The following is a 26,167-nucleotide window of genomic DNA, read 5'->3' as shown; positions in this document are numbered from 1 at the left end:
TCAACGGCCACAGCCTGGGCTCTCACACGCGTGTTCAGCCTGGATCCTGAAAACCGTTACTCTGACTGCTGGGGGGTGGGGACCTCATTTTCTTTTTTTTTTTTTTTTAATTTTTTTTTTTCAACGTTTTTTTATTTATTTTTGGGACAGAGAGAGACAGAGCATGAACGGGGAGGGGCAGAGAGAGAGGGAGACACAGAATCGGAAACAGGCTCCAGGCTCCGAGCCATCAGCCCAGAGCCTGACGCGGGGCTCGAACTCACGGACCGCGAGATCGTGACCTGGCTGAAGTCGGACGCTTAACCGACTGCGCCACCTAGGCGCCCCGGGACCTCATTTTCAACGCGACCTTCCTTTCGTTACACACAGACGGGAAGACACGATAGGCACTCGTACCGCCAGGCCAATTATGTGAACGTTCGGTGGGAATTGAAAATTGGATCCTGAAGGGCGCCCGGGGGGCCCGGTCGGTGACGCGGCCGACTTCGGCTCAGGTCACGATCTCGCGGTTCGGGAGTTCGAGCCCCGCGTCGGGCTCTGCGCTGACAGTGCTGAGTCTTGGGATTCTCTCTCTCTCTCTCCCCCTCCCCTGCTCGTGCTCTCTCTCAAAATAGGTAAACTTAAAAAAAAACCATTTGATCCCGAAGGACTCAACACGACAGCCTTCTTCTAGAACCTCAATGGATGTATTTGCGCACTTGTCCTAAACAGCACCTGCCACTGGGGGTGCTCGGCCACGGCTGGGTATCAGGATCACCTGGTGCAAGTTTAAAAAATTATACATTTCAAGCTTCACCACAGACTGAAGCATCACCTCCCATGGGTGGGACAGGGGCACCTGTACGATTACAGCCGAGTAAGAGGTGAGGACACAGGCCACAGCTGTCCACGCACAAGATGCCGAGGAAATGGGGGGGGGGGCTCACGACGCTACGTCTGGTGTGGGAAGAAGCCGGACAGGCGCCCCGGGAGAAACAAGTAGGGTCGGGTCTGCCGGTGGGTCCAGAGGTTTCCTGCCACAGGTCAGCAATGACGGCAGGTGGAAGGCGCCCCAGGCTGCTGCCCCCGCCGCAGGAGGCGCTTACAAAGGGCGGGATTCTCAAAACTAACCCGAGAGCAAAAACACTAGTTTCCTTGGAACGGTGTTTATTTGAAGCGGCACCCAAGAGTAAAACCTTCAGGAGGGCTGGAATTTTATACATGTCTCGGGCATAAATGACTCAAGTGCCACACGTGGGTGCTGGGGTCACACACGTCCCAACAGCATTTTCAAAAGCTAAACGTACGTGTTAGTTGTGGGAAAACGGTAAAGCCCGCCAACAAGGTAGCCGGACGGTCAAGGACTCGACCAATGAGATGCCCGCCTGCAGCTTCATGAAAACACAGCTCAGGTTCTAGACGACGTTATCCAGTCACAGTCCGCAAACCACCAAGGCGGCAGGAAAGGCCACGTTTCCAGATGGCAAGCGAGGCGCGCCATCGGGCCGCAGGGCCGCCTGCAGTTCGCTCTCCCTCCGCTAGGCGGCGGGCACGCGCCACCTGGACGCACGGTCATCGGGCGGCCGGCACAGAAGCCAGAGAACAGTGCTGCTTACGGAAAACGGCGGGCAGACAACTAACGACGGAGAGAAGTCTGTGAGGCAGGCGCCAAGGACGTGTCGCGAACTGGTGCGCGTGGCGGACAAGGGAGTCTGCCTTCTCCCCTAAACGGAAGGAAACAGGAGGCACGGACCTCCGACTGAAAAAGGGCATTTTAATAGAACAGAAAGGCTGCCCTTGTTCAAAAAGCAACTAAAGACTATCTCAGATGCTCAGTTCTTCGGAATCAAGTGTGGTCTACTAACAATGGCCATTAACGGAGTAATATTACGGCCAAATAATCCCTGCAACGATCAGAACTATTTCCCCACCCGTTCCAACTTCTACTCGCGGCCCCAGCCTCCGGCAGAGGCCAATAAATGACGGACGAGTCAGCAAAGAATAAAGGCTCTTTTTTTAAACACGTAAGAAGACAGTACTTTGGAAAACTTAAAAGGACACTTCTCTCCCCAATAGAGGCGGCATATCAATACTCTCCTTTTTGGACACATGGTAACGCTCCGTTATTCTACTCCTAGTTATTGAAGATCTGCAACTCCACTGGTTGAAATCCATCCTGAGAGAAACAGCTATGGTAGCAAAGTAAAAAGAAATGTCCTATAGGCTGGAAATGAAGTTACTAAATTCATCATTTTTTAAACGGGCCGGTGATGGAGAAGGGTCACAGACGGACGAAGCCCGAGGATGGCATATTCAAGGCCAGGGAGCACAGATTTGCTAGAGGACGTGATCCTCTTTAGGAGGAATCGGAAAATACCCTGGGAGACCGGGGTAAGGCACAAGGATGAAGACTATGGCCAAATACTTGCATCAAGACAAGATGACAAAAAACCCAAGCACTCGGAGCCCAGAGTGGAAACGCGTCACAGGGTTTGGGATCAGCTGGCCCAGGAGCCGCGCCCCCAACCCCAGGAAGCCTCTAGTGACACCTGCTGGGCCGAAGTGATTCCAGGGCACCTGAAGCCGGGAAGCCCCTGGCTTTCCTCCGCGGGGAAGAGCACAGCAGGCGAGCCCCCTCCTGACTTACTCCGTCCCTTCCGGTTACAACCTCTTCTGGTTGCAACCTCTCGTCTGGTTTGAGGGAGCTGGACCATTTACAAGCCCACACGTCTACCTCCAGGCGCATGAAGGAGGTCACGAGTCATGACTGCAGAGAAAGCACAATACTGAGCGTGTGATCGAAGCTTAATGAACACGTAACACATCGGGTTTGCTGTCGAAATGTCATTTCGCTGCACGCTCCTCAGTTGGGGGGCGGGGGCGACAGAAACCATTTAGTGCACAAGGAAAAACTGTACAAAGCTTTTAGCATTTATTACAATTAGGATAACCGCTGTGTTCTGTAGAATAAGTCTAAGTAGAAAATACGGTTTCACTTTTAGAATGTTGAACTAAAAATAAGTTTAATAAGTGATTTGCATATGGAAGATAATAAATATTTGCTGATTTGGAATTGGAACGGTAGATGGTAAAAGTAAGAAAAAAAATCTTGTGCCAAAGATGTCACACACGACGGATACACACTGAAAACATTCTGTCAGTATTTAAAACACAGGAGACTCTTATTAATAAAATCATTGAGATTCGGTAAGAAAAGGTTCCTCTCAAGTTTTTAAATCCAAGATCACGCAACCCGTTGGCGACAACCTTAACTGAATAAAGAAGCAAGGATTTACTAACCTCTAAATCGTGACAGAATGAGTACTAACCAGAAAGATATGCTTTCCTAAAAATTAACCGAATCAACTTCTTCCGTGTATTTAAAAGGAGCCACAAAAATGAGCTTTTCATGGATGACGGTGCACGTGTACGCGGGCCAGTTCTGAGGTCCACGCGGCAGACCCGGAACACAGAAGCGTCTGCTGGGCTCTAACCGCTGGCCGTCCCCGGGGTCTCCTCACAGGAAGCCATTCTCGTGGTTTTTTACATAATTTTTTCACAGTAAGTCAACGGTCAATGTAAGTTCCCAATAAACCATGAAGGTAAGCAGACTAGGAATATTAATTTAATATCTTAATAGGGAAACCTTGGTCTCTTTAGAAATATCTTTATGCCGGGAGCTGGCCTGCTCTGCACAGCCCAGGAGACACTGCACGTTTCGGAGGGGAGCACGGGCAGTCACATCCTAGGGACGGACGGAGAGAGGTACATATATGCGTATACTTAACATTTACTCCCAAACACAAAGCAAATCAAACTAGGGAGCAAATATTAAAAACCAGCCCCGACAGCCGAAATGCCCAAGGATGGAACAAAGGTAGTAGGGTTCTGCAAAACCATCCAGCGAAAACCATCCAGCTCGAGGCTGCTGAGCTTTTCAAATTTTCAGACTTGTTGTGTATCTCATTCTAGAATTCCGAATTAAAACGACGCCAAGGCTTAATTTATCCTGCTGATTCTTAAGTCAGGGCGTCTTCCTGCCTCTTTATGCTTCTATGAATAATGATAAAAAAGTCCCCAGAGGTTGAGAAAACACACCTTTCTTAGAAGGCTGAGCAACAAAGTAATCTTGTCAGACTTGTGAATCTTCACGGACTCCACGGCTTTCTCCAGATCACCTGCTGTTCGCTCATTTCCTACTCTTCGTCCGTTTCCCCAGAAAGGGGTCTGTAACCTGCGCTCCCGGGGCCCACGTGACCATTTTTATTGCCTCGCATTGATGCCAGTTGCATTTTTGTTGGTTTGTTTAGAGACCAGGTTCGCCGCGTGACAACTAGCACGTGTTTGGAAAACAACATTCCTGGCCTCCTGACTCACCTTTCCTGAGAGTCTCCCCTCCCCAGAACAGAACACCTACCCCAGAGAGCGGAGGCAGCCGGTAAATCGTGATTTCTCGTTGTGGAAAAGCAACAGGTCAGCGACCGAGTATCGCGGAATGGATTTGGGACCCCAGGTTCTGCCTCCTGGACGGAGACTCGCTTCGCGCCAAGTCCCGGGGTGCGGTCCCCGCCTCGCCCCCCCGGGATGCTGGCTGGGCGCCGACGTCGCGGGAGGAGGGGCCTGGCCGGACCTCAGTGCAGCTTGCTGTGCACGGGGTGCAGCAAGGTCATGTGTTCCGCCCCCTTGAAAGGCAACTTCTCGCTGGAGTAGTGATGCACCACTTCGGGGATGCTGCCAAAGACCGCGCTCGTCTGGTCCAGCGTGTACTTGCTGTCTTTGGTCTGGGCCACTATGATGTGCACACACCCTTGGCTAGTCCTGAAACGAGACAGAATCGAGGAGGAGATGGGACCGAGCGAGCGGGGGGTCGTCCCCCACGGACAACAATCCCGGCCGGCGTCACAGGCAGACGCGCTCTCGCTCGTGCCGGGAACCGTTACAAACGCGAACAGAAACGTATCCCGCTCGCCAGGGGCCCCGGGAGGCTTCGAGGCCTCGGCCGAAGGTGGGTCAGACTTGGGCTGTTTGTCCGTAACACACAGGTCATCAGGGACTGGACCAAAAAGACAAAAGGGGGGGAAAAGCCCAGTCCCCAAATTGCCAGGCTAGTGCTTAAGCCCAAGCAGGAGACCGCTGAGGTGAGGTTTAAATCCCCCTTAAGCCCCCTCCTCGTCACGGGGCAAGGACGTGAGGTCCTTTCCTCCTTTCTTCCCACAGAGTAGGTTAAGAAGGAGAAAAACCCAGTTTCCTCCTTCCTTCCCTCCCACCCCCCAAACTGGGAAGACTGTCCCTGGTTGAACAGGACGACAGCCGGCACCCAGGCTGAGATGTGTGCACGAGCCCCGCGTCAGGAACGCAGTGGCGCTGTTCCTGCCATTGTGTGTCTGCCGGCCGGCCCGCTCCGGGCCGCGTCGCCCGACCAGCCCAGCCTCTCTCCCTCCAGCCTGATTGTTTCAGGGGCTCCGCTTCCTCAGGAAGGAAATGCTGTTAGGGACTCTGACAATGATCCTCTAGCACTGGGCCCGCAGCCGCGAGAATTTCCATGACAGGAGCTCCGCTGGGCCAGAGCGAGCGCTCGGTTACGTTGGGGGGGGGGGGGAGGGGACACACCCGGCCAGCGTCTCCCTCTTCCCCACGAGAAGCTGGTGTCCGATTGCAGTTGGCATTTTGACATCAAGGGACCTGATGTACTGAAGTCTCAAACACTAGGAAATAAAACAACTGAACCGTCCCACTGGAAATTCCTCTTCTTGTCGGGGATTCTCTCTCTGCTGGACCCACAGGGGGGACCTCGTTGGATCCGGTAGGGCGAGGCGGACACCGACCGACGGGTGAGAGCAGAGGCGCTCGCTGTCCCCGGAGATGCTGGCGCATCTACCCCATCCCAGCCCCGCGTGCCAGCCCCAGCCCTCACACCCTGTCGTCCGAGCTGGCGCACCCCTGCGCCCTGCCTTCAAATTGTACCTCTTTGAAGAAGCCACCTGCCCGCGACAGGACAGGGCCGCGGGGCGCACCGCCCGCCTCCCGAGCAGAGCGCTCGCAGCCTCGGTACTCACTTCAGTGCGATGGTGTACCGGCTGCTCCCGGACTCGCTGCTGCGGACCAGGTAGGCAGCTTCCCTGCAGGGCTGCAGCCGGCTCTCGGCCTCCGCACGGGTGATGGCGCCATGGTACCAACTGTAAAGGGGGCACCAACATCAGAGAACAAATCCAGACGGGGCCTCGCTCCATAAAATAGTATCATTTAAAAAACTTTCTTTTAATGTTTTTATTTACTTTTGAGAGAGAGAGAGAGAGAGACCCGGAGGGAGGGCGGGAGAGGGGCAGAGAGAGAGGGAGACACAGAATCCGAAGCAGGCTCCGGGCTCCGAGCTGTCGGCACAGAGCCTGATGCGGGGCTCGAACTCACGGACCGCGAGATCACGACCTGAGCCGAAGCCGGACGCTGAACCCACTGAGCCCCCCCAGGCGCCCCCAAAACATATCATTTGTAATGCACTTCTGGTGGGAGCTGCATAGCCTGGACTAGATTCTGCTTCACGCTCAGAAGAGACGGGACACAGATTTGGGTCAACGTGGATCACAAAACGGATCAGGCATGAGAGGGAGTTAACGGGGCTGGTGTCACCGAAGAGTTTTCAGTCCACACGGGTGGACGAAATTTGAAGTCCGGCTCCGGGATGCGGTGCCCTTTCCGCTCTGCACAAATGCAACAGGCTTTGAAAAAAGGTGTTTGTTAAGCCCCACCCACCAAGTATTCACGAGCAAAACTCATCGTGCAAAGTGCCCCCCCCCGCCCGCAAAAGCTCCGGCCACCCTTCGTCCCCGAGTGCCGAAGAGACTCACGGCTGCTTCCCCAGCGGCAGGGCCGGGTCCACCTTCTCGCCCTCGCCGTGCTCGGAGGCGGCCGGCTTCAAGACCTTCGGGGTCCAGCTCTTCTGACGGGGGTGCGGCCTCACCGCGTCCTCCTTGACGGAAGGTCGCTCAGAGCCTTCAAACTGAACTGGAAAGAAGGCTCGTTTAACACGGAGGCCACAGGGGTGGCCGGGGCGGATGCCAAAGCGGCAGCCTCCCTGCCGGCCTCGCCTCGGGAAGGAAGCCCCCCGTGCCAGGGCTGACGCGTGCCGACCACCCAGGGTGGGGTGCGTCCTGGGGGCCTCTAGAGTGCGCCTAGCGTGTACTTCTAAAAACTTTTAGTAAATTTAGAATAAGAGATGAGAGCGTATCATTCTAGGAAACCAAATAAGCCGCTTTTACTGTGAAATAACAGATCAACCCGGAAACAGAAACTACGAACGGTGCCTTGGACGCTACACCACCGAGGCCGCACGGAGCAGAGACACCAACGAGCGACACGCGGCACAGCAGGTGGCCACGGGGTCGGCGGAAAACAGGACGGAAACCGAACTCCACTGAGCCTGTGTGTGGACCACCCCGGCACCACCAGCCTGGCTTCGCTGGTGGAGGGAAAAAGACATCCCTGACTTTTCCCAATCCAAGGAAAGAGAGGCTGTCGGCCAAACAGAGGGAGACCACCTTTCACACCGAGCCCCATCGCCCGCGTCTCCTAAGCGATTCTGCACACTTGCGCCTCAAGGAGGGGCCCCTGCAACGCACCGCACCCAGTGCTGCCGTTTCCTCAGCGGGACTTTCACCAGGCATGAGGGGCAGCCCCGAGCAGGAGCCGGTAGGACCCGCTCCCGACCTGACAGCTTGAGATGTGTGGGGACAGAGCAGTGGCCACGCGGGCGTTTCAAGCCACTGAAGGCACTCGGCGCCCAGAGTCTCAGGCCTCCAGGGCTCAGCCTCGCGTGGCCTTCCAGCCACACGAGATGTTCCCGGCGCCTGGGGGCAGCCCTCACCTGACAGGGCCCTGGCGATCTGCTCCTTCTTCCACTCCCAGGGCTGCTCGTACTCGGCCGCTGGCCTCTCGTCCCCCGCGGGCAGTCGTGTCCTCCGCTCCTCTGTCCTGGAGCCGCCGTCCGTGGGCTCGTAAGGCGTGTCGTACAGCTGGGGGGGCTTCCCCAGGAGGTCCTTGGAGCTCCGTCTCTTGGCTGACGTCTCCGATTTCGTGCCGGTGTCGCCCGCCTCGCAGGGACCGTCCAGCAGCTGAAGGGCCTTCACCAAGGGATCCTTGGAACCTCGGCGTCGGATTTCTGGAAAACACCCGTACGTAAGACCTCGACGGCGGGGTGCCACGGAAGCCTCCTGCTGTCCGGGGAAGGCGGCAGAAAACAGCCACACTGCTTCCCGGCCCAGATGCGAAGGGGCCGCCTGTCCACGCAAGGACCTACGGCTCCTCTCCGGGCACCTGGGCGGGCGCGCCGTCCGGCCCGACAACCAGGCATCACCTGAGCACAGGCATCTCGGGGCCACGTGCAGCCTGTGGAAGGAGAAATGGCCACAGGAGACCTGCCCCACAGCCCAGGGTCCACCTTCGTGGAGGGCTGGGACCACAGTATTTTAATAAAAGTCGACGGGCCCTTACATTCTGCACTGGGCCACACGCACTGAGGGAAGACAGTTAGGTGCACAGGACAGAGTTCCTGACTTCTAGGCGGTTTCAAAATACTGAGAAAGCTAGACACGTTCACAAACAGTATGTGGCGGGCTAATAAGTAAAAACGACCGCTAACATCACGGACGGTGCACCCTGTGGCTTTCACAACAGCCCTATGAGACGGGTACTATGGTTTCCTAATGTTACAGAAGGGAAAGCTCGCCACAAAGCTCAAGGCAATCGTCCTCAGCAGCACGTGGCAAAGCCGGGACGCGCTGGACACACAAGCGGGAAGCTGGGTTCTGGAAGCCGTGCTCTCAGCCACTGCACGTGGACACACTCCCCGTGGAAGATGGGTTCACCCTGACCGAGGAGGTCACGCCCAAGGGAGGAAGCTGCCTGAGGGGAGACAGGGAGGTGGGGACCGCAGAGGGCCTGTTCCCGTAGCGCGGACTTGACAGGGAAGTTCAAAGGACAGAGGCAGGAGAGGGGAGACGGTGGGGGGCTGGACAGTGGGCACGCTGGGCTCCAAACGCACAAGTTTTCGGATACACAGTTCAGGTCGTTCTGGATGCGATTCAGCTTACGTTTTCTTAGCAGGTGATAACCATTACGTTCACGTTCCACTGGAAGCTAAGGATGCAAAAAGCGAGCAGAAGCTACGAGCCACGTGGGAAGGAGCCAGGAGCGTCTGGGACCGACCGGCTCGAGGTCCAGAGGCCTCGGCAGGCGGCGTCTGGGCAGCCCGAGCCGGTGACGTGGACGCACCATGTTGCGGCCGCTCCGAACGCCCGCCGGGACGCCACCAGGAGGCTTTCCAAGTGCGCGCACCTCACCCCGCCTGAGCCCGCTCGGGGCTCTCGACGGTCTGCGTACAAAGGGCCAGCTGCTCGGCCACGACCCCTCACGTGCGGAAACCTTACCCAGAGTCCCCTCCTCTCTCCTGCCCGCCTCCCTTCCGAGTCACAGGTGCACGCTCACACGCACGAAGGCTGTTAGTGCCGTGGGAACCCCGGAGAGAAGCACAGGGTCAAGGGCAGAGCCGGGGCTCCCAGCTCAGGGTGGGTGGGGGCGGCGCCCCCGCCCCCCCCCCCCCCCCCCCCGGCGTGCCCACAGGGGCGGAGAAGGGCCAGGTAACCGGGAGGGTCGGACGACCACAACTAACGCGGGCACGGCGACACTCGGAGAAGAGTCACTGAAGGAGAGGCTCGCATCACAGCGAGAGCAACAAATGAAACTTTGAAGCGCGAGTGACGGTCAGGACGCTAAGTTCAGAAGCACGGTGTCGGTTCCCAGGGCCCAGCCGCAGCCGGCTCCAGCCCCGCGTGCGGGGGTCCGGGCGTAATGGGTCTGGGGTGTGGGGGTTCTCAGGGGAGGCTGAGCCTGAGGAGCACGGAGCCGCCTCCGGTCCCCGTGCCCCCCATCCGAGCGCCTCCTGCCTGTCCCCGTCCTGGGGTTCTCCTGGAGCCAAGCCCTCCGTGTCCGAGCGAGCAGGCTCCGGCTCCGGGGCCGGGACGGGCGCTGGCGCAGGTGCGTCTCCATCCAAGCCTCTCGACCTTCAATACTGTGCGTTTTTCACTACTCTAGATGAAATTATGGGGAACGACATCGCCACTCCGTTCCTGGTTCAGTGACGATCGGGCTGGAATTTTTTTAAAACAATGTTTCTATAGAGCTAAGAAGAAGGAAAGAGAAGGCACGACGGAATTCAAAGCGTGAACCTAGAAACTGTAAGTTTCTGACCAAACCCCAGGCTTACCGTCAGTTTAGACGGTGACCCTGCCCCAGGTCCGCGCCTCAGCTCAGCCCTGCCCACAAGGAAATCTCAGTGCCTGTGCTGAAATGATGTCAATGATTAGGGTCTCGAGTGAGGCCGGGGCCTGGGAAGCGCTCCTTCCCGGGTGGCCCGGGGGGCGGGGAGATCCGAGAAGCACCATTTAATTAGGGGAAACGAGGGCCTGAGCGGTGGCCCCGCGAGGGAGTCGCCCTGCACTCCATTCCGGCACCTGCTGCCCCCAGCCTGAGGCGCCATAGAAACAGAAACAATCACCCAGCGGCCCGACCTTCCCGCTGGAGAACAGCCCTGACGTGCAGGGCTGGCTCCGGGAGGAAACGGGCCTGAGAAGGAGGAAACGGCGAGAGGAAGCTACGCCCCGGCCCTGCTGATAGAGGCCTTTACCTCGGACAACAGACCTCGGGGCCTGCAGATACACCCCACCCTCCAGGCTGCCAGCCCTGGCTCAACGGCTCAGGACCAGGACTTTCCTTCACTAAGTGCAGTGCAACTGGCGGTGAACAGTCCGCTACGCGGGTCCAGAACTCCCTGTGAAGACGCAACTCTCTCTCCAGAGTGTCTAAATAACGGCCGAATTTACTGGACGTGCGCGCACTAGGCGCGTTACAGCAGCACGTCCGTGAGGCCCGGTGAGCGGCGACACACAGGTCAGCCCCTTCTCGCAGGGACGTAGACGAGGCCGCGTGGCCTCAGTGGACCTGGGCACTGCATGCTCACTCTGTGCCCCAAAGATTTGATGTAGAATGTTCACGACATTTCTGTAACGCACCTGTCCCCCAACCCATCTCCCAATGCTTTCAAATACGCTTACAAACTGTTTTCCCCTCAAAGATGTTTTTAGGCACAGGTTTTATTAGTGCTCAAGCTTTTGATTTAAAATGATTTGAATATTTTACGGGCACCTGGGGGCTCAGTCAGTTAAATGTCCGACTTCGGCTCAGGACATGATCTCGTGGTCCATGAGTCTGAGCCCCACATCAAGCTCTGTGCTGACAGCTCAGAGCCTGGAGCCTGCTTCGGATTCTGTGTCTCCCTCTCTCCTTGCCCCTCCCCCGCTCACGCTCTGTCTCTCAAAAAAAAAAAAAAAAAAAACTAAGTAAAAATAAAAATGCAAAAAAAAATAATAAAGTAAGGAACATGGAAATAAAACACTTAAAAACTTAAGTTAAAAAAATAAAATGATTTGAATATTTCCCTATCAAATAAGTCTAAGTACCTGAACAAAAGCACATATAATTGAGGAACCCTGAAATTTAGGTTTCACAAGTAAAGTATAGGCAAATTAGATAAATCAAAGTCTTCTATTTTTGTTTTTTTCCAGAATGGATTTTTAAAAATGTTTATTCATGTTTGAGAGACAGAGAGAGAAAAAAAGAAAGAGCACGAGCAGAGGAGGGGCAGAGAGAGAGGGAGACACAGAATCCGAAGCAGGCTCCAGGCTCTGAGCTGTCAGCACAGAGCCCAACCCGGGGCTCGAACTCACAAACCGTGAGATCATGACCCGAGCCGAAGGTGGACACTCAACCGACTGAGCCACCCAGGCACCCCTCCATAGAGGGTTTAACGGACACCCCGACAATGAGGCTCTCCTTCAGATTTGACTATTCAGGGGCCCCTGGCTGGCTCAGTTGGTGGAGTGAGTGACTTTTGATCTTGGGGTCGTGAGTTCAAGCCCCACAGTGAGCACAGAACTTAGACAGGCAGACAGGTATTGACCAGTGCAGGTGAACAGCCTGGTGCCTCCACTCTCCAGCCGGGCCACGCAGACACGTTGCTGAATGGTTCCAAACTCTCGTGTCCTCACTGCCGGCCAGACTTCCAACACCACTGCACGGGCTGCGGGGTTGGCCAGGGAACTGGTGGGCCGGGCACCAGAGCACCACCACCTGAAGCAGTTCCCACACGGAACGCGGGTGGTCTCGGGGGTGAACACCCTTCCTGGGCTAAAGGTTCCACTTGGCAACCTGAACGCATCGTGCTAAATCAGCTAGAATATTTCTGCCAATTATGTAGCTAAAATGTTGCTGTCACCTTAGCCGAACGACGGAGAGACTGACACCGATACCACAGTTCGTAATCTTATTTTTTTGAACAATCCTTGGGTACGTCTAAGGGAGGATTTATTTATAAACTTCACTTACGTTCAATGACACGTTTTCTTGTCTGCTGGTGTCGGGTCTGTCTGCCTCTTGGGAGGCAAGGTCAGTCCATAAGGACATGGGTCACGCGGTCTTGTTTCTGGTAAGCCCGGAGCCCAGCACGGGGCCAGGCTCGAGTACTTGCCTGAGAAGGACTTGCTGGAGGTGCTGACATCTCAAAGGGCGTTAACGCCGGGCGGGCACGGTCCCGCCATCTCACAGGACAGCAAGGACAGGGGCTGGTGTCCTCACCATCTCCTGAAAATGTGAAACTAAAGAAAATTCTCTAACGTTTTTCAAGAAAAAGGAGCCGTTTCTGAGATTGCACAGGACAACCGAGCACATAAGGACCAAACTGAACAAAAAGGCAGAAGGTTTAAAAAAAAAAAACAAAAAAACCAGCAGCAAATCTTTTATTTCCAGCTTCCGATAAACTCACTTCCTGTTATTCTGTCCAGCTGTGGAGCCCACGGGTAGAATTAGAGGTATATTTTCTGCACTGACTGAGAAGGTGTTTTGATACATGTTTTAAATGAGGTTTTAAAATTCATGGATTTTCTTAAGACAAAATAAGCTATTAATATTGAACAGTTAGTAATCTAAATGTTTAGTAAATTTGAATTTATTCTCCAATTGGATATATTAATCTTGTACTAAATAAACGTACTCACATAAACTGTAAAACAGAGCCTGGCACTTAACAGATACTTGAATATTAAATGTTAGCTATTATTACTACATTTATGTCATGTTGGACAATTCTGATTTTTCCATACAACCTTCTTTATGAGCCTGAGCGGAAAGGTGCCTCACTTATGAGTAAGATTTAAAAAACAATTAATGTTTATTTATCTTTGAAGGAGAGAGACACAGAGAACAAGCACGGGAGGGGCAGAGAGAGAGGGAGACACAGCATCCGAAGCGGGCTCCAGGCTCCGAGCTGTCAGCACAGAGCCCGACGCGGGGCTCGAACCCACGAACTGCAAGATAATGACCCGAGCTGAAGTCAGACGCTTAACCGACTGAGCCACCCAGGTGCCCCAATTATGTGTAAAATTTAAAGTGTTTTTCCTACATCATTTCAAACGCGTCCCGAGGCCACGTGGTGTGGGAAGCTGACCACCCGACCCGGAGGAGATCTAGGTGCTAATTTCTGCTGTCTCTTACAAAGTCAGAATCTCTGGTTCTGTAAAAGGGGAAAGGGCTGGGGTCTCTGAGCACAGTCCTGTGGGGATCATGGCATTTTCCTATCATTAGTGTGGCTCCACAAATACCGACTAGGGACAGTACAGATAAACTATTCTGGTTAAAGAGAAAGAAACGAATAAAAACCAAAAAGACAAAAGAAAGAAATCAAAATTAAGCCTTAAAAAAAAAATCTTTTCCCTCAATTTTATGTAAATCTTTTCCTCTATTCCTTTCAAGCCTCTGATATTTTTTAAAATTCTGACTAAGTTCATTTTCACTTCCTTTCATTCACAGATTTCATTAGAGGTCACAGTCCAGTGACCTTCGGGGTCGCAGCCCGGCCAGGGTACACCCTCCCCAAAGCGCAGCCTTATCTCTGTAAGCAGGCAAACAGGACGCGGCCCCCCTTTCCTGCTGTAGCTCATTTTCATCCTGAAGCCTGTCTTGACCCGTCCAGGGTGCCGGCTTCCCTGTGCTCCCCCCTCCGGGCCGTGGCTCCGCGCCTGGGCTGCCGGCTTCCCAATCTGTCCCGAAACGGGAGCCACAGGCTCTGCGTGTGGCCCACGCGTCCCTCCCCAGGCACGAAACGCCCAAACAAGGGTGCCTGGGGTCAGCCCTTAGAAACACGTTTTTCCTTACGGATTAAAGAGCATTTAGGGGAAAACAGCGAATAAGTTATTTTACTCTAAGTTTCACAAATAAATCTAAACAACTAGCTCATATTATTTTTAAGTATCACTTACAGGAAATTGAGACAACCGTGAATAAAAGGGCAAAGTTGGGCGCTGGAGACGACAGAGACTGCTTAGCTCACACGTTAGCTCTGCCCGCGACGTCACGGGAACAGCGGACTGTGGTTTCGGGAGGTCTGAGCCACACGGCCTGGCTCACAACAGTGACTGGTGGTTAATTTTTTGCTCCCACGCTGTAGAGCTTGTCGAGAGATCAACCTTCTGCTGTGACGCAGGGGACCGTGTCACGTCCGTGCTTTCTGACAACGTGAAATCCTTGAGGTGTGTTTCAGTCCCTGGGAGAGATCCCTGACCCCCCTCACGAGCGTCAAAGCGGCCAAGAAATGCGTGTCAACCACCTCAACCCTGAAGGTCACGACCTGAGCACATCTGCAAACTCACAAGTGTCACTCTGCACAGAATTCGAAAGATGTTAAAGACTCTGCAGACCCTGAAGCCGAAAGATACGAAACCGTAAAGATAGTTAACTAGGTATTTTGAGCTTGCTTTTGTTTCCGACTTCTGTTTTCCTGGTCAACAGACCCGATGGAACCGCGTCACCTGTCCCCCAAGCACAGGTTAGCGCCTCTCACCCGCCCGGCGCTCTGCCCACAAACCTGTTATCATCTGCTGCGCGTCATAGGGCTCCATGTACCCGTCATTCTCTCCCACTCTCTCTGCGTCCCTCTGACCTTTTGTCCGCGTGGCATCGTAAGGATCGGCATAGTCTTCTAAAATGATGACCTTAAAAGAACCAGAAAGGAGAGCTGCCGGGGGTGATCACACACCAGGCGGCCATGGGATCAAAACCTACTGAAAATCTGCAGAGCCAAAAAGATCCCCAGCCAGTTCCAAATGGATCTGGTCGTGCTAGATCGTGTCACAGGTGGACAACCATGTGATCTGCCGGTGGCAAAACTGACCAGCAACAAGTCACCCAAACCTTGCTCGACCCCAAGCTCGTCTTCAGGTCTGTTGTCTCCCCAGGCGGTAACGCGTTTGCTGGTGGAAGACAGAGGTGACTGTTGGACTGGTCTAGCACCTTCCCTCCGACTTTGGTCCTTAATGCCAATCTGGTGAGCGACACAGGCGAAAGTCAGCCAGTCGCCCAGTGAGCACTGAGCGTCCACCGGCACCGGTGAGGCGCTGTGACGGAGCCAAGTGGAACCAAGCCTGGGTCTCGTCCTTCAGCGATCTGGAACCTCCGAAGAGAAGGCTTCAGAAGTCTGAGACGCAGTCAGAACTGAACAGCACTGGGGAGGTCTAGGTTCCATAACTCACAGGCACACAGGTCTCCCCAAGCGACAGAGTTCTGGTCCGTACTTGGCACAAAAACATCTAACCTTCCAAAACCAGAAAGGTGCCCGGAGAGGTGGCGTGTGTGATGGGTTCCAGGCTGCAGTTGCTGGCTGACGACGCGGGAGGTTCGGGGACCACGCGGGAGGTTTGGGGACCGGAGCCTGACAGGCTCTTCTCAGGGGGGAACAGTTTTGCGGGGAGAGTGTGGGGGACAAAAAGCACAGCCCCTGCCCTATTGTCAGTGTGGCTCCAGAGTAAACAGCTGGGACCGTGTAAACTACCTGCTCCAGCGGAAGAGAAAGAGAGGAATAAGAACCAAAAGGCAAAGAAAGGTGAATCCAAACTAAGGGAAGGCCCCAGACCTGCTACGGTCTCTGATCGCATCAGAACTCGAGGCAGGGAATCGCTTGGGCCGGCAGGGAAAGTGACACCAACAGGGAGAGACGAGGAGGGCGGGGGCCGCCTGCCTGGAGGAGGTGGCCTGAGAAACATGGGGCATCCAGAAGTGAGGCCCTCGCACCCACCCCCATCTCCGTCCTCTCACTGCCCGCCATGAGCCACATTCCCAGGAACACAGACGACTCAGCCCTCGGCCCTCGGCTCTCGGACGCAAGGTGCTTCCCATCAAGTCCAACGGTCAGGGGCACCACTGGCTAACAGCTGGGTCCTTGGTCATCTTTCCACCTGGTCCCCACCCCGTGCCCGGCGCCACAGAGGCAGGCTGTGAGTGTTTGCGGGAAGAATGAGTGGAGGGATGAACAGAGTGCCCGGAGCAGACGCACGCCACGGGCTCCGGGCTCCTGACTGCGGCCAGGCAGGCGGCAAGAGAAAGTTCAAGTCCCCATGACAGGAAGTGACATCCTGGGCTGGGGGCTGAGCTCTTCTCTTCCTTTCCACACAGAAGGGTGGGTTTAAAAAACAAGCAAACAAAACCCCAACTCATCGCTGTAAGAATGGAGGGGGTCTCCTCACAGGGTCCCGCTCCTCTCCGTTAAGCGCCTCTCAAGGGTCAGCGCCCAGAAGCCCTGGGGGGGGGGGGGGTCCGAGAAGGCTTCCCTCCCAGGCTGTGATTTCCTCTCGGGCGTTTCCGGGTCCCACTCTACCCTCCGCAGCCCCTGGAGCCCTGCGCCCCTCATCCTACGCCCGGCTGCACATCACACGTTCACGGAATGAATGAAAGGGCTGCAATCTTGGGGTGCTGGGTGAACTGTGCCTGGAACTTCCAAACCAGCAGACGGGCTGGGGCGTGCGGTCTGCCTGTTCCCCAGGTTCTGAAACCCATTACCTGAGTGAGGGGTGCAGACCATAAACGTCTGAACGCATCTAGCCGGATTTAAAATCACAGCACATCTATAAGGGGGTCACATTCAACAAAGCAGGAAGGTGTCGTTCAGTTACTCTCCCAAACCGCCAACAAAATTAAACGGAAAGCACATTTCCGCAAAGTTCCCTCTCCTGAGAACGAAGATTTTCTCAAGACGAAAAAAAGGCCGAAACGACTTTAAATGGTGTCTTAACCGTCCCCAGATGTCGGGGGGAGCCCCCCCCTCGCCCACCCCGCGGCCTAGAGGAGCCTCGCGCCCAGCAGGTGCTCCGCGCTCCCTTCGCCGTCTCGCTTCTGCAGGGACAGGTGGTCCCAGGGAGGCCACATTCTTACCGTGTCTTGCTGCCTCACGACCTTGCCTTTGTCCGGTTCGGGGCCCAGGGAGGCAGGCGAAGAGGACGCGGAGGAAGAGGCGCTGGAGCTGGGGCTACTGCCGCCGCCGCCGCCGCCGTTCTTCTCCTGCGCGTCCACCTTGATGAGCCTGCTGATGTAGGTGCTGCAGCCCGCGCTCCTGGCCACGCCCCGGTGCGGCTCGTCCTCGGCGGCCCGCGAGTTCTTGCGGCCCTTGCCCGCGGCGGCCTGGATCAGGCCCTGCAGGCTGTCCCGGGGCGGCCGGCTGTCCCTGGGGGCGCCGCCGCCGCCGCCGGCCCGGCCGCTCCCCAGCTCGGCCGCCGAGTTCTTGCGGCCCTTGCCGGGGGCCGGCGCGGCGCCGCCCGCCTCCGAGTTCTTGCGCAGTCGGCCGCCGCCGCCACCGGGCCGGGCGCGCTCGGACGCCGTCTTCAGGTTCAGCGGAAACTCCTTGAACCACCGCGCCGCCATGGGGGGGGCCCGCGGGGCAGGCGGCCGAGGGGCGCGGCGCACTCGCGGAGGGGCGCCAGGGGTCGCGGCCGCCGCATTCCCCGCGGCTGCTCCGCGTCCCCAGCCGGCCGGCGCGCAGCCCGGCGGGGCGGGGCGGGGGCCCGGGCCCGGGCCCTGCGGGGCGTCCCTGCTCTTCCCTCCCCACCACCCCCGCGGCGGGACAGCCCTGCCCACGCTCGCCGGGGCGACAGGGGACGGCGCCGCGACCGACCGGGGACCGACGACAGGCCGCCCACCCTCGGCGCGCCCCTCCCTCGGCGGCTGGCGCCTCCCGCCCAGATCCGCCGGGGTCGGCGCCTGCGCCCGGGGCGGGGAGGAGGGAGGGGGGAGGAGAGGGGGCGCACGTGCCGGCCCGGGGCCCCCCGCGCTCGCGCAGCGCCCGGCACCCGCGCGGAGCGGCCCCCGCGCGGTCCCACGAGCCGCTCTGCGCGTGGGCCGTCGACGGTGGGGGTGGGGTGGGGGCCCCCCGGTGCGGGAGCCGACCCCCTCCCTTCCGGCCCCGCCCCGCCGGCCGCTGCGGGGGTGGGGGGATTCGGGAGGGGGGGTTCGGGGGGGGGAGGTGGGCGGAGCGCGCAACCCGGGCGCGGCGTCGCGGCGTCGCGGCGGCAGGTGGACGCGAGGGGCCCGGGCAGGTACGGCGTGGCGGTCCCCGGGCCCCAGGCGCCGGGGCGAGGGGTGGCGGGCCCGCGGCGTTGGGAGGCGGCTGCGCAAGCCGCACCCCCATTTCCACTCCGGGGTGGCGGGGCGCGCGCGCGGTCACCCCCGGGGCAGTCGCTTGCTCGCGCTGGCTGCGTCTGCGGAAGTTGCGGTGGGGCGTCTGCACGCCCGGGGGCACTTCGCCTGACTGGGGGCCCCGCGAGCCCCCTCCCGTTGAGAAGCAATTCAGAAAACTTCCAGCCTGAAAGTAAACTTGCTGCCGAGGGCGACGCCCTACGTCCTGAGTCCTGGCGGAGGGGCCACGGGGCTCTGTGCGATGGGTGACAAAAACATGCCTGCCGACACCAGCCGTTCTTGGAAATGTGTCGTGGCTGTTTACAAAATAGCTTTATTGAGACATGATTTACGCACCGTAAAATTCACCCATTTTACGTGTACACTAAACAGGTATTTATTGTATTTTCGGTGCAGGCATCACAATCTAATTTTGGAGCATTTCCACCGTTCCGAAAGGAAACCTCGTGCCCAGTAGCGATCCCTCCCCGCAGCCACTGATTTACTTTCTGTCTCTACAAGTTTGTTCTGGACGCTTCCTGGAAATGGAACAATGCAGTACTCCGCCTTTTGCCTCCGGCTTTTTCCCCTCCTACCATCATGTTTTTGATATTCGTCCAGGTAGTAGCATTTATCAATGCTTCTGTCCTTTTATGTTGCCAGATAATATTCCATTGTGTGCGTATACAGTGGTTTGACTTAACCAGTCCATCCATTCATCGTTGTTTGCAGTTTGGGGTTTGGTGAACAGGACTGCCACGTGCAAGTCTTTGTGCGCAGGTAGGTTCTAGTTATCTCGAGTAGACGACCCGGAGTGGGATTGTTGGGGCATAGGGAGTTCTTTGACTTTTTGAGAAACTCCCAAATTGTTCAAGTGGCTGTGGCCAGGCTACGTTCCTACCAGCGGTGTGGGGGTTTCCATTTCTTCACAGCCTCAACGCTTACTGTTGCCTGTCTCTTTACTTCCAGCCCTCCAGGCGCGTAGGGCTGGTATCCTTATGGCCTTGACTTGCATTTCCCTTGGTCCGGGAAGGAGGAGAGGTCGGGTGTCTTCGTGTGTTTCTTGGCCATTTTTGTATCTTTGGAGAAATGTCTATCAAATTGCCCCCTTTTAATTGGCTTATTCTTTTGTTATTGAGTTGCATGAGTTCTTTATGTATTCTGTATCTTAAAAAAAAACAACACCTTTTTTTAATGTTTATTTTTGAGAGAGACGGAGACCATGAGCAGGGGAGGGGCAGAAAGAGAGGGAGACACAGAATCTGAAGCAGGCCCCAGGCTCCGAGCTATCGGCACAGAGCCCGACGCCGGGCTCAAACTCAAGAACCCTGAGATCATGAGCTGAGCGGAAGTCAGACGCCCCTAAGTTCTTTGCCCTTTCGAACAACACAGATAAGATCCTACTGCAGAGCAAACAAGGAGGGGAAGTTCATGACGTGGGAGTTCTGTGGTCCAGATTCAAAAGCGGGCTTCTCCATTCATGAGCAGAGATCACGCGGTCTTGGACGGACCTGCCAGGTTGTCACCTCTGGGCTCCGGGGTTTCACCTGCACAGTAGGTATTGCTGCCTAGCTTTTAGGGTTTCCGTGAGGGTTAAATGGGACTGCGAGTTTGCACCTGGCAGACCCTACAGGTATCTTTGAGAGATTTAGGGAGGGCCTTGGCTTGGAGGTGAGGGTGCCCGCCCTGTTCGGCCCACAGACTTTTCCAGGGATTCCTGGGACAGTGACACCGTACCCCTGATGCGCCCATAAACCTCTCTGTTCGTCCACACCTGCGTCTTCTAATTATCTCAATTACTCGTAGTTGGTTTCAGTTTAGTTGCAGCTGACCCACAGCTGGGGACGATTTGGAGGCATTACCATTTTCTTCCGAAATTTAATGTTTTAATTTGTGTTTCTCCTAAAATTAAAAAAAAAAAAATCCCTTTAAGGTGACTTTGAGCGTCTCCTTACTTATAGGGAAAAACCCCAGTCTTCAGAGCCATAGACCTGAGGTCCCTCAGTGTCTTTCATAACCAGCCTTTTCCGTCCGTCAAATGCGAAAGTGATAGCGCAGATTACCGCATTCGTGAGAACGCGCCAGGGAAGTGCGTACGGATGAACAAGGAGGCTGCTCTTCACGGGTGGAGGGCTTTGCGGTGTCATCCACCCCGGGGACTGTGGCACAGGTGTTTGGATTCCCGCTCGACAGGCTAGCCGCACCCAGGGCCCCCGCGCTGGGCTTGGGGCTGCGTGGAAGCCGAAAGGCGCCTTTCCGAGGTTCTGTGTTTCTGTCGCAGCCTGGCCCTTGCGCCCCGGGGGGTGTGATTTCAGAATTGCTCACGGTACCGGGAATAGTTTCCTGTTTGCTGTCGTGTAACAGATTACCTCCTTTTTAGTGGCTTAACCCAAGCTACGGCACTGTAGCCCTGCGGTCTGCCACGGGTGGCTGAGCGCAAATCAGCGTGTGCGCAGGGCCCCGTTCTGTCCGGAGGACCCAGGGGAGAACCCAGCTCCTGGCCGCTCCAGTGGCCGGAGGGGCCGGCAGAGTTCTCCCCAGCCTGCTTTGCTTTACTCTTGCTTCTGCAGTCACATCTTTTTACCGACCCTCTTCTGGTCCCCCAGCACTCTCCAGGGCCCCTCTTGACTGCATTAGGCCCACCGAGAATCTATTTTAAGATCAGCTGATAAGCAATTCCAATTCCGTTTGCCATGTGACCCAACAGATTTGGAGGTGTGATAGTGTGGCTTATACGAAATGCATACTTGGTTTTTATCCTGTTCCTGGCACGGAGCTCGGAAAGCCCTTGGAAGTTCCTGGGGTGAGAGCCACAAAGGTGTCTTTTCTTATGCTAATGAGGTGGCTGGGGAAGCCGCTAGGTGTCGAGGATGCTGGCCGGTGCGGGGAAGGAACCCAGGGACTGGAGGGTGGGACTGGAAGTTTCCTCCAGGGAGGGGAGAGGGTCCATCCATCCCCAGGGGCCAATGAGTTAAGCAACCGAGCGTGTGTAATGAAGCCTCTACAAAACCCCAAAGGACGGAGTTCAGGGAGCCTCAGGGTTGGTGAACTCGTAGGGATTTGGGGAGAATGGTGCTCCTGGAGGGCACAGACGCTCTGTGCCTTTTTCTACGTGTATGTCTTTTTTTCTCTTAAAGGTTTTTTTTTTTTTTAATTTTTTTTAACGTTTATTTATTTTTGAGACAGAGAGAGACAGAGCATGAACAGGGGAGGGGCAGAGAGAGAGGGAGACACAGAATCCGAAACAGGCTCCAGGCTCTGAGCTGTCAGCACAGAGCCCGACGCGGGGCTTGAACTCACGGACCGTGAGATCGTGACCTGAGCTGAAGTCGGACGCTCAACCGACGACCGAGCCACCCAGGCGCCCCTTAAAAGTTTTTTTTTTTTAAGTTTATTTATTTTTGAGAAGGAGACAGAATGAGCAGAGGAGGGGCAGAGAGAGAGGGAGACGGAGGATCCAAAGCAGGCTCCAGGCTCCATGCGGACAGCAGAGAGCCCAATATGGGGCTCGAACTCACAAACCGTGAGATCATGACCTGAGCCCAAGTCAGACGCTCACCTGCCTGAGCCCCCCAGGCACCCCTCCAACCTCCATTTCCTCTCTGCGTTTCTTCCACCTGGCTGTTCCGGGCTTCCATCCCTCGAAATAAACCTGTAGTCCAGGAAGGAAAATGGTGTGGGAAAATGGTCCAGGAGTCGCTGTACCAAATGAACTGAACCCAAGGAGGGGGTCATGGGAACCTCGATCTATAGTTGGTCACTCAAAAGCACAGGTGACAGTCTAGACTTGCCTTGACTGGCGTCTGAAGTTGAACTTGGGGGGCTGAGCCCTTAGTCTGTGAGATCTGAGGCTGTCCCTGGAGAGACAGTGCCAGAATTGAACTGAATTTTGGACACCAAGCTGGGTATCTGGAGAATTGCCTGGTGCTGTGAACCCCATTCCCACCACATTGGAATTTGGACTGGGACCCTTAACACGCTCCAACGATTAGGACGTTGACCACCCTGGGGCCCCGTTATTCTGCCTGCCACAGGACCTGCTTAGTACTTGTGTGATGGCGAATTGTGCTGGCACCCTCTGACTGTGGCTGGCTCTGCAGGAGAGCCTTCTGGAAGAAACGGCAGCGTGTGAGTTGCTTCCTCTCGCTGATAAGCCATCCTTCTCTTGCCCCACAGCCTTTGGTCTCCCCTGGTCCTGCGGCACCTGGCTGGAGCTCTGGAGCTCGGAATCACCCCAGCGTCTCCCTCATGTGCTGTAACCATTAGCGGCTGAGTGGAGGGCTTGGGACCCGAGGCTGGCAGGAGGAAGCGGGCAAGGCGGCTTATGCAGGGTTCTGCTACTTCTGTTGGAGTCTGGGCTTGGGGAGTGGGACGCTGAGACCCATGTGTGGCAGGTCCTGGAGCAGCGGCGACTTCGCGGCCTCCGCGGAAGCGTGCGGAGAACGGAGCCTTGGAGGGGCAGGGATCCCTTGGTGGGTCAGCCTGGGGGTCCCCATCCCTGACCTGGGTCCTAGTAGCCGACCCCGTGCCTGCTCGGGCCTGGACGCGGGGGCCGGCCAGCGTGTCTCGCCCCCGTCAGCGGCGCGCTGCTTTCGCCTGGCGACGTGTCCCCAGCCGCCGCCACTGCGCAGACCCCCCTCGCTGTGCACCCGCGGTCCTGGAGCCATTGCCTATTCGTTCCCCTCCTCCTTCCACGCCACCCTCCACCCTCCACCCTCCACCCTCCACCCTCCACCCTCCACCCTCCACCCTCCACCCTCCACTCTCTCCAGACCCGTCTTTCTCCAACCCGCAGGCAGAGAACACTGGGGGGGGAGAGGCGGGTGCCGCGGGGCAGCCCCGATTTCCTGGGGCAGAAAGGGGCCTCTCCCCCTTCTGCCCCCACCTCTCGCCGCCTCCCCCCCCCCCCCGCCTCCTCTCCCCCTGCCTCCTCTCTCCCTGCCTCCTCTCTCCCTCCCCCTGCCTCCTCTCCCACCTCCCCCATCTCCTCTCCCCCTTCCCCCGCCTCCTCTCTCCCTCCCCCTGCCTCCTCTCCCACCTCCCCCATCTCCTCTCCCCCTTCCCCCGCCTCCTCTCCCCCACCTTCTCTATCCCTCCCCCCACCTCCTTTCCCCCTCCCCCATCTCCTCTCCCCCACCTCTCCCCCTGCCTCCTCTCCCCCACCTCCTCTCCCCCACCTCCTCTCCCCCCTCCCCCGCCTCCTCTCCCCCCTCCCCCTGCCTCTCCCCCACCTCCTCTCTCCCTCTCCCTGCCTCCTCTCCCTGCCTCCTCTCCCCCCTCCTCTCCCTCCCTCCTCTCCCTCCCTCCTCTCCCTCCCTCCTCTCCCTCCCTCCTCTCCCTCCTCTCCCTCCCTCCCTCCTCTCCCTCCCTCCTCTCCCCCCTCCTCTCCCCCCTCCTCTCCCTCCCTCCTCTCCCTCCCTCCTCTCCCCCCTCCTCTCCCCCCTCCTCTCCCCCCTCCTCTCCCCCCTCCTCTCCCTACACTGCCTGAATATTGCCTGCACACCAGCCTGGGCAGGAGCTGCTCCCTCTGCCGGTCCCATCCCAACGCCCTCCTGCCCTGCACCCCTCCTTTCTCCTCGGCACCTCGGGAGCTCTGGAACTCAGCCCCCTGCTCCCAGTGTGCCCCCCACCCAGGGCCACGGAAGGCGGTCACGTCCATCCGATGCAGTATCACAGGTGTCTGCTGAGGGCTTGCGTGCGATGTCGGCATTTATTATTCACGAGGCGGGGACTTTTATCACCTGCTCCGACCCCCTGAGTCCCCTAAACTTACACCTCTGTGTACTGTTTCTCCTTAGGATGTCGGAGAGGAGAGACGGAGGTGTGCGTCGGCAACCTTCCCCTGAAACCTCGAGGTGTTCTTCTGTCCACCGCTGCTCGTCCTTGGCCCCCCCTTATGACTTAGCAGCCTACGGTCACCTGATGTCACCAGGGCCGAAAGACACTTTAGAAACGCGGACGTGCCGGTGAGGAGGCTCATCGGCTCCCCCCGTCTGCCTTGGACGTGGCCAATTTGGGCCCAGAAAGTTCTGTGCCTTGCACGCTTCCCCTTCCCGCCCCACGTGACCCTGGGTGGGGCTCACCCTGCCTGCTGCTCTGGATGGAGGGGGCTCGCCAGGGTGTAAGTGCCTGCCCCCCGGTCCCAGGAAGGGGTGGGTTTCAGCCAAAAAGCTGCACCGTACGGTTTTGCAACGAACCGGTTCGGTCAGTTGGCTGTGCACTTGGAGACTGGAACACGAACAGCGGCGTCTGACCCCAGGAATCGTACTGTCCGGGAGGCGGGCGACAGCCTGGAAATCTCGGAGCGCCATCCCTGCCTGAAATGGTGCATCGGAAGGACAGACGGTGGAAAACGAAGCGTAATTTACTGACTTAAGCTGCCCCTGGCCTTTTGTGGGGCGTTTGTATTTTGTACATTCTGCAGAATAACGAGCCTGAGACGCAGCACGCTTAGAGATGGTGACCTAGCTCTCGCCCTGCAGCTGAGTCCGGGACGACAGGGGAGAGCAGCTAACCTCTGGGGGCCCGCCGCAGGCCACGCATCTCTCAGGGATTTGCTGGCCTGCGCGCCTCCTTGCCAAGCAGCGAAAGTCGCGCTGCCTGCCCGGTTGTACTTGACTCCTTCTACGCCACCCGCTCTGTCTTAATTATCGGGAATGCTCCGGGAAGTAGGCTGAGTGCTGCAACAGCGTGGTTCTGTCACGTTCTTAGAACAGCCCTGGGCGGCGGGTGGCGACTCCCTCTTGGGGACGAAGAAGCTGGAGGTTGGATCCCTCAGCCAACAATTAAATGCACGTCCCCCGTTGCCGCCAGGCACCAAACCACGTGACCGATGAGCTATGTAAGTAACCTGTCATGGCAAAAGGTGGGCCTATCAAGTTATGTGACCGAGAAGACAACTGGTATTGGAGCGCTGAGTGGGTCAGAATTAATGACTTCGTAACCCGTGAAATCCTAGTCAGTCACAGGGTCACAGGGGCGGGCTGGGGGATTCTTGACGCCTGATGGGGCACTGGGGCTGTCCCCTCCGTTCCTGGTGGGCTGGTACCACCTGTCACTTGAAATGAAATGGGACAGGAGCTCCTGTGGCGTCTGGGCAGGGGCTCTGCTGCCTCCCCGCAGTGCTCCTTATCCCCTGTGCCCATGCTCCTTGTCCCCTCTCTCAGTGCTCCTCGTCCCCTGTCCGCAGTGCTCCATTAACTGGGGTTTCCTGGCCTTGCCGTCCCACATGGTGGCAGAGGGGACCTGTGGTCCTTGTCCCCTCACAGGAGGGCAGTAGCCTCCCCCACAGTGCTTTCTGTCAACTTACGAACTCAGTGCAGCCCCAGAGAAGAGGAAACACTTGAGCTAAAGAAGTAGGATTTTATAATTAAAAAAACTTTTTTTAAAACTTAAGTTATTTCCACATCCACCATGGGTCTCGAACTCACAACCCTGAAGTCAAGAGTCACACGCTCCTCCGACTGAGCCAGCTGGGCGCCCCGAAGAAGTGGGATTTTTTTTTTTTCAACGTTTTTTATTTATTTTTGGGACAGAGAGAGAGCATGAACGGAGGAGGGGCAGAGAGAGAGGGAGACACAGAATCGGAAACAGGCTCCAGGCTCCGAGCCATCAGCCCAGAGCCCGACGCGGGGCTCGAACTCAT

At 56.9% G+C, this 26,167-nt stretch overlaps 1 protein-coding gene and 1 long non-coding RNA gene across 4 annotated transcripts; one reads left to right on the top strand and one right to left on the bottom strand.

Moving 5' to 3' along the window:
• Positions 1-1,970: 1,970 nt before the first annotated feature.
• On the bottom strand, positions 1,971-17,846 carry SHE (Src homology 2 domain containing E). Of its 3 annotated transcripts, XR_006214154.1 has the most exons (8): positions 17,287-17,846; positions 14,948-15,074; positions 7,841-8,134; positions 6,825-6,981; positions 6,036-6,155; positions 4,397-4,797; positions 2,627-2,746; positions 1,971-2,168 (listed from the first exon to the last, which is right to left on the bottom strand). XR_006214154.1 is itself a non-coding variant. In XM_042976735.1 (6 exons), exons 1-6 carry the CDS (start codon positions 17,770-17,772, stop codon positions 4,611-4,613), a joined length of 1,371 nt encoding a protein of 456 aa, XP_042832669.1. In that variant the 5' UTR covers positions 17,773-17,846; the 3' UTR covers positions 2,897-4,610. The 3 variants fall into 3 exon arrangements, 1 of the variants encoding a protein (XP_042832669.1); XR_006214153.1 differs by having other exon boundaries at positions 1,971-2,746; XM_042976735.1 differs by lacking the exons at positions 1,971-2,168; positions 2,627-2,746 and having other exon boundaries at positions 2,897-4,797.
• Positions 17,847-18,374: 528 nt separating this feature from the next.
• Positions 18,375-25,894, top strand: LOC102950300. Its single transcript, XR_006214030.1, has 4 exons — positions 18,375-18,443; positions 18,940-19,143; positions 19,255-19,302; positions 24,321-25,894. It is a non-coding gene; the product is annotated as an uncharacterized LOC102950300 (long non-coding RNA).
• Positions 25,895-26,167: the final 273 nt, after the last annotated feature.

Source organism: Panthera tigris, chromosome F3 (genome assembly GCF_018350195.1).
Source record: "Panthera tigris isolate Pti1 chromosome F3, P.tigris_Pti1_mat1.1, whole genome shotgun sequence".
NCBI lineage: Eukaryota > Metazoa > Chordata > Mammalia > Carnivora > Felidae > Panthera > Panthera tigris.
The sequence above is the reverse complement of the archived record's forward strand: the minus strand, read 5'-3'. Positions and strand labels throughout refer to the sequence as shown.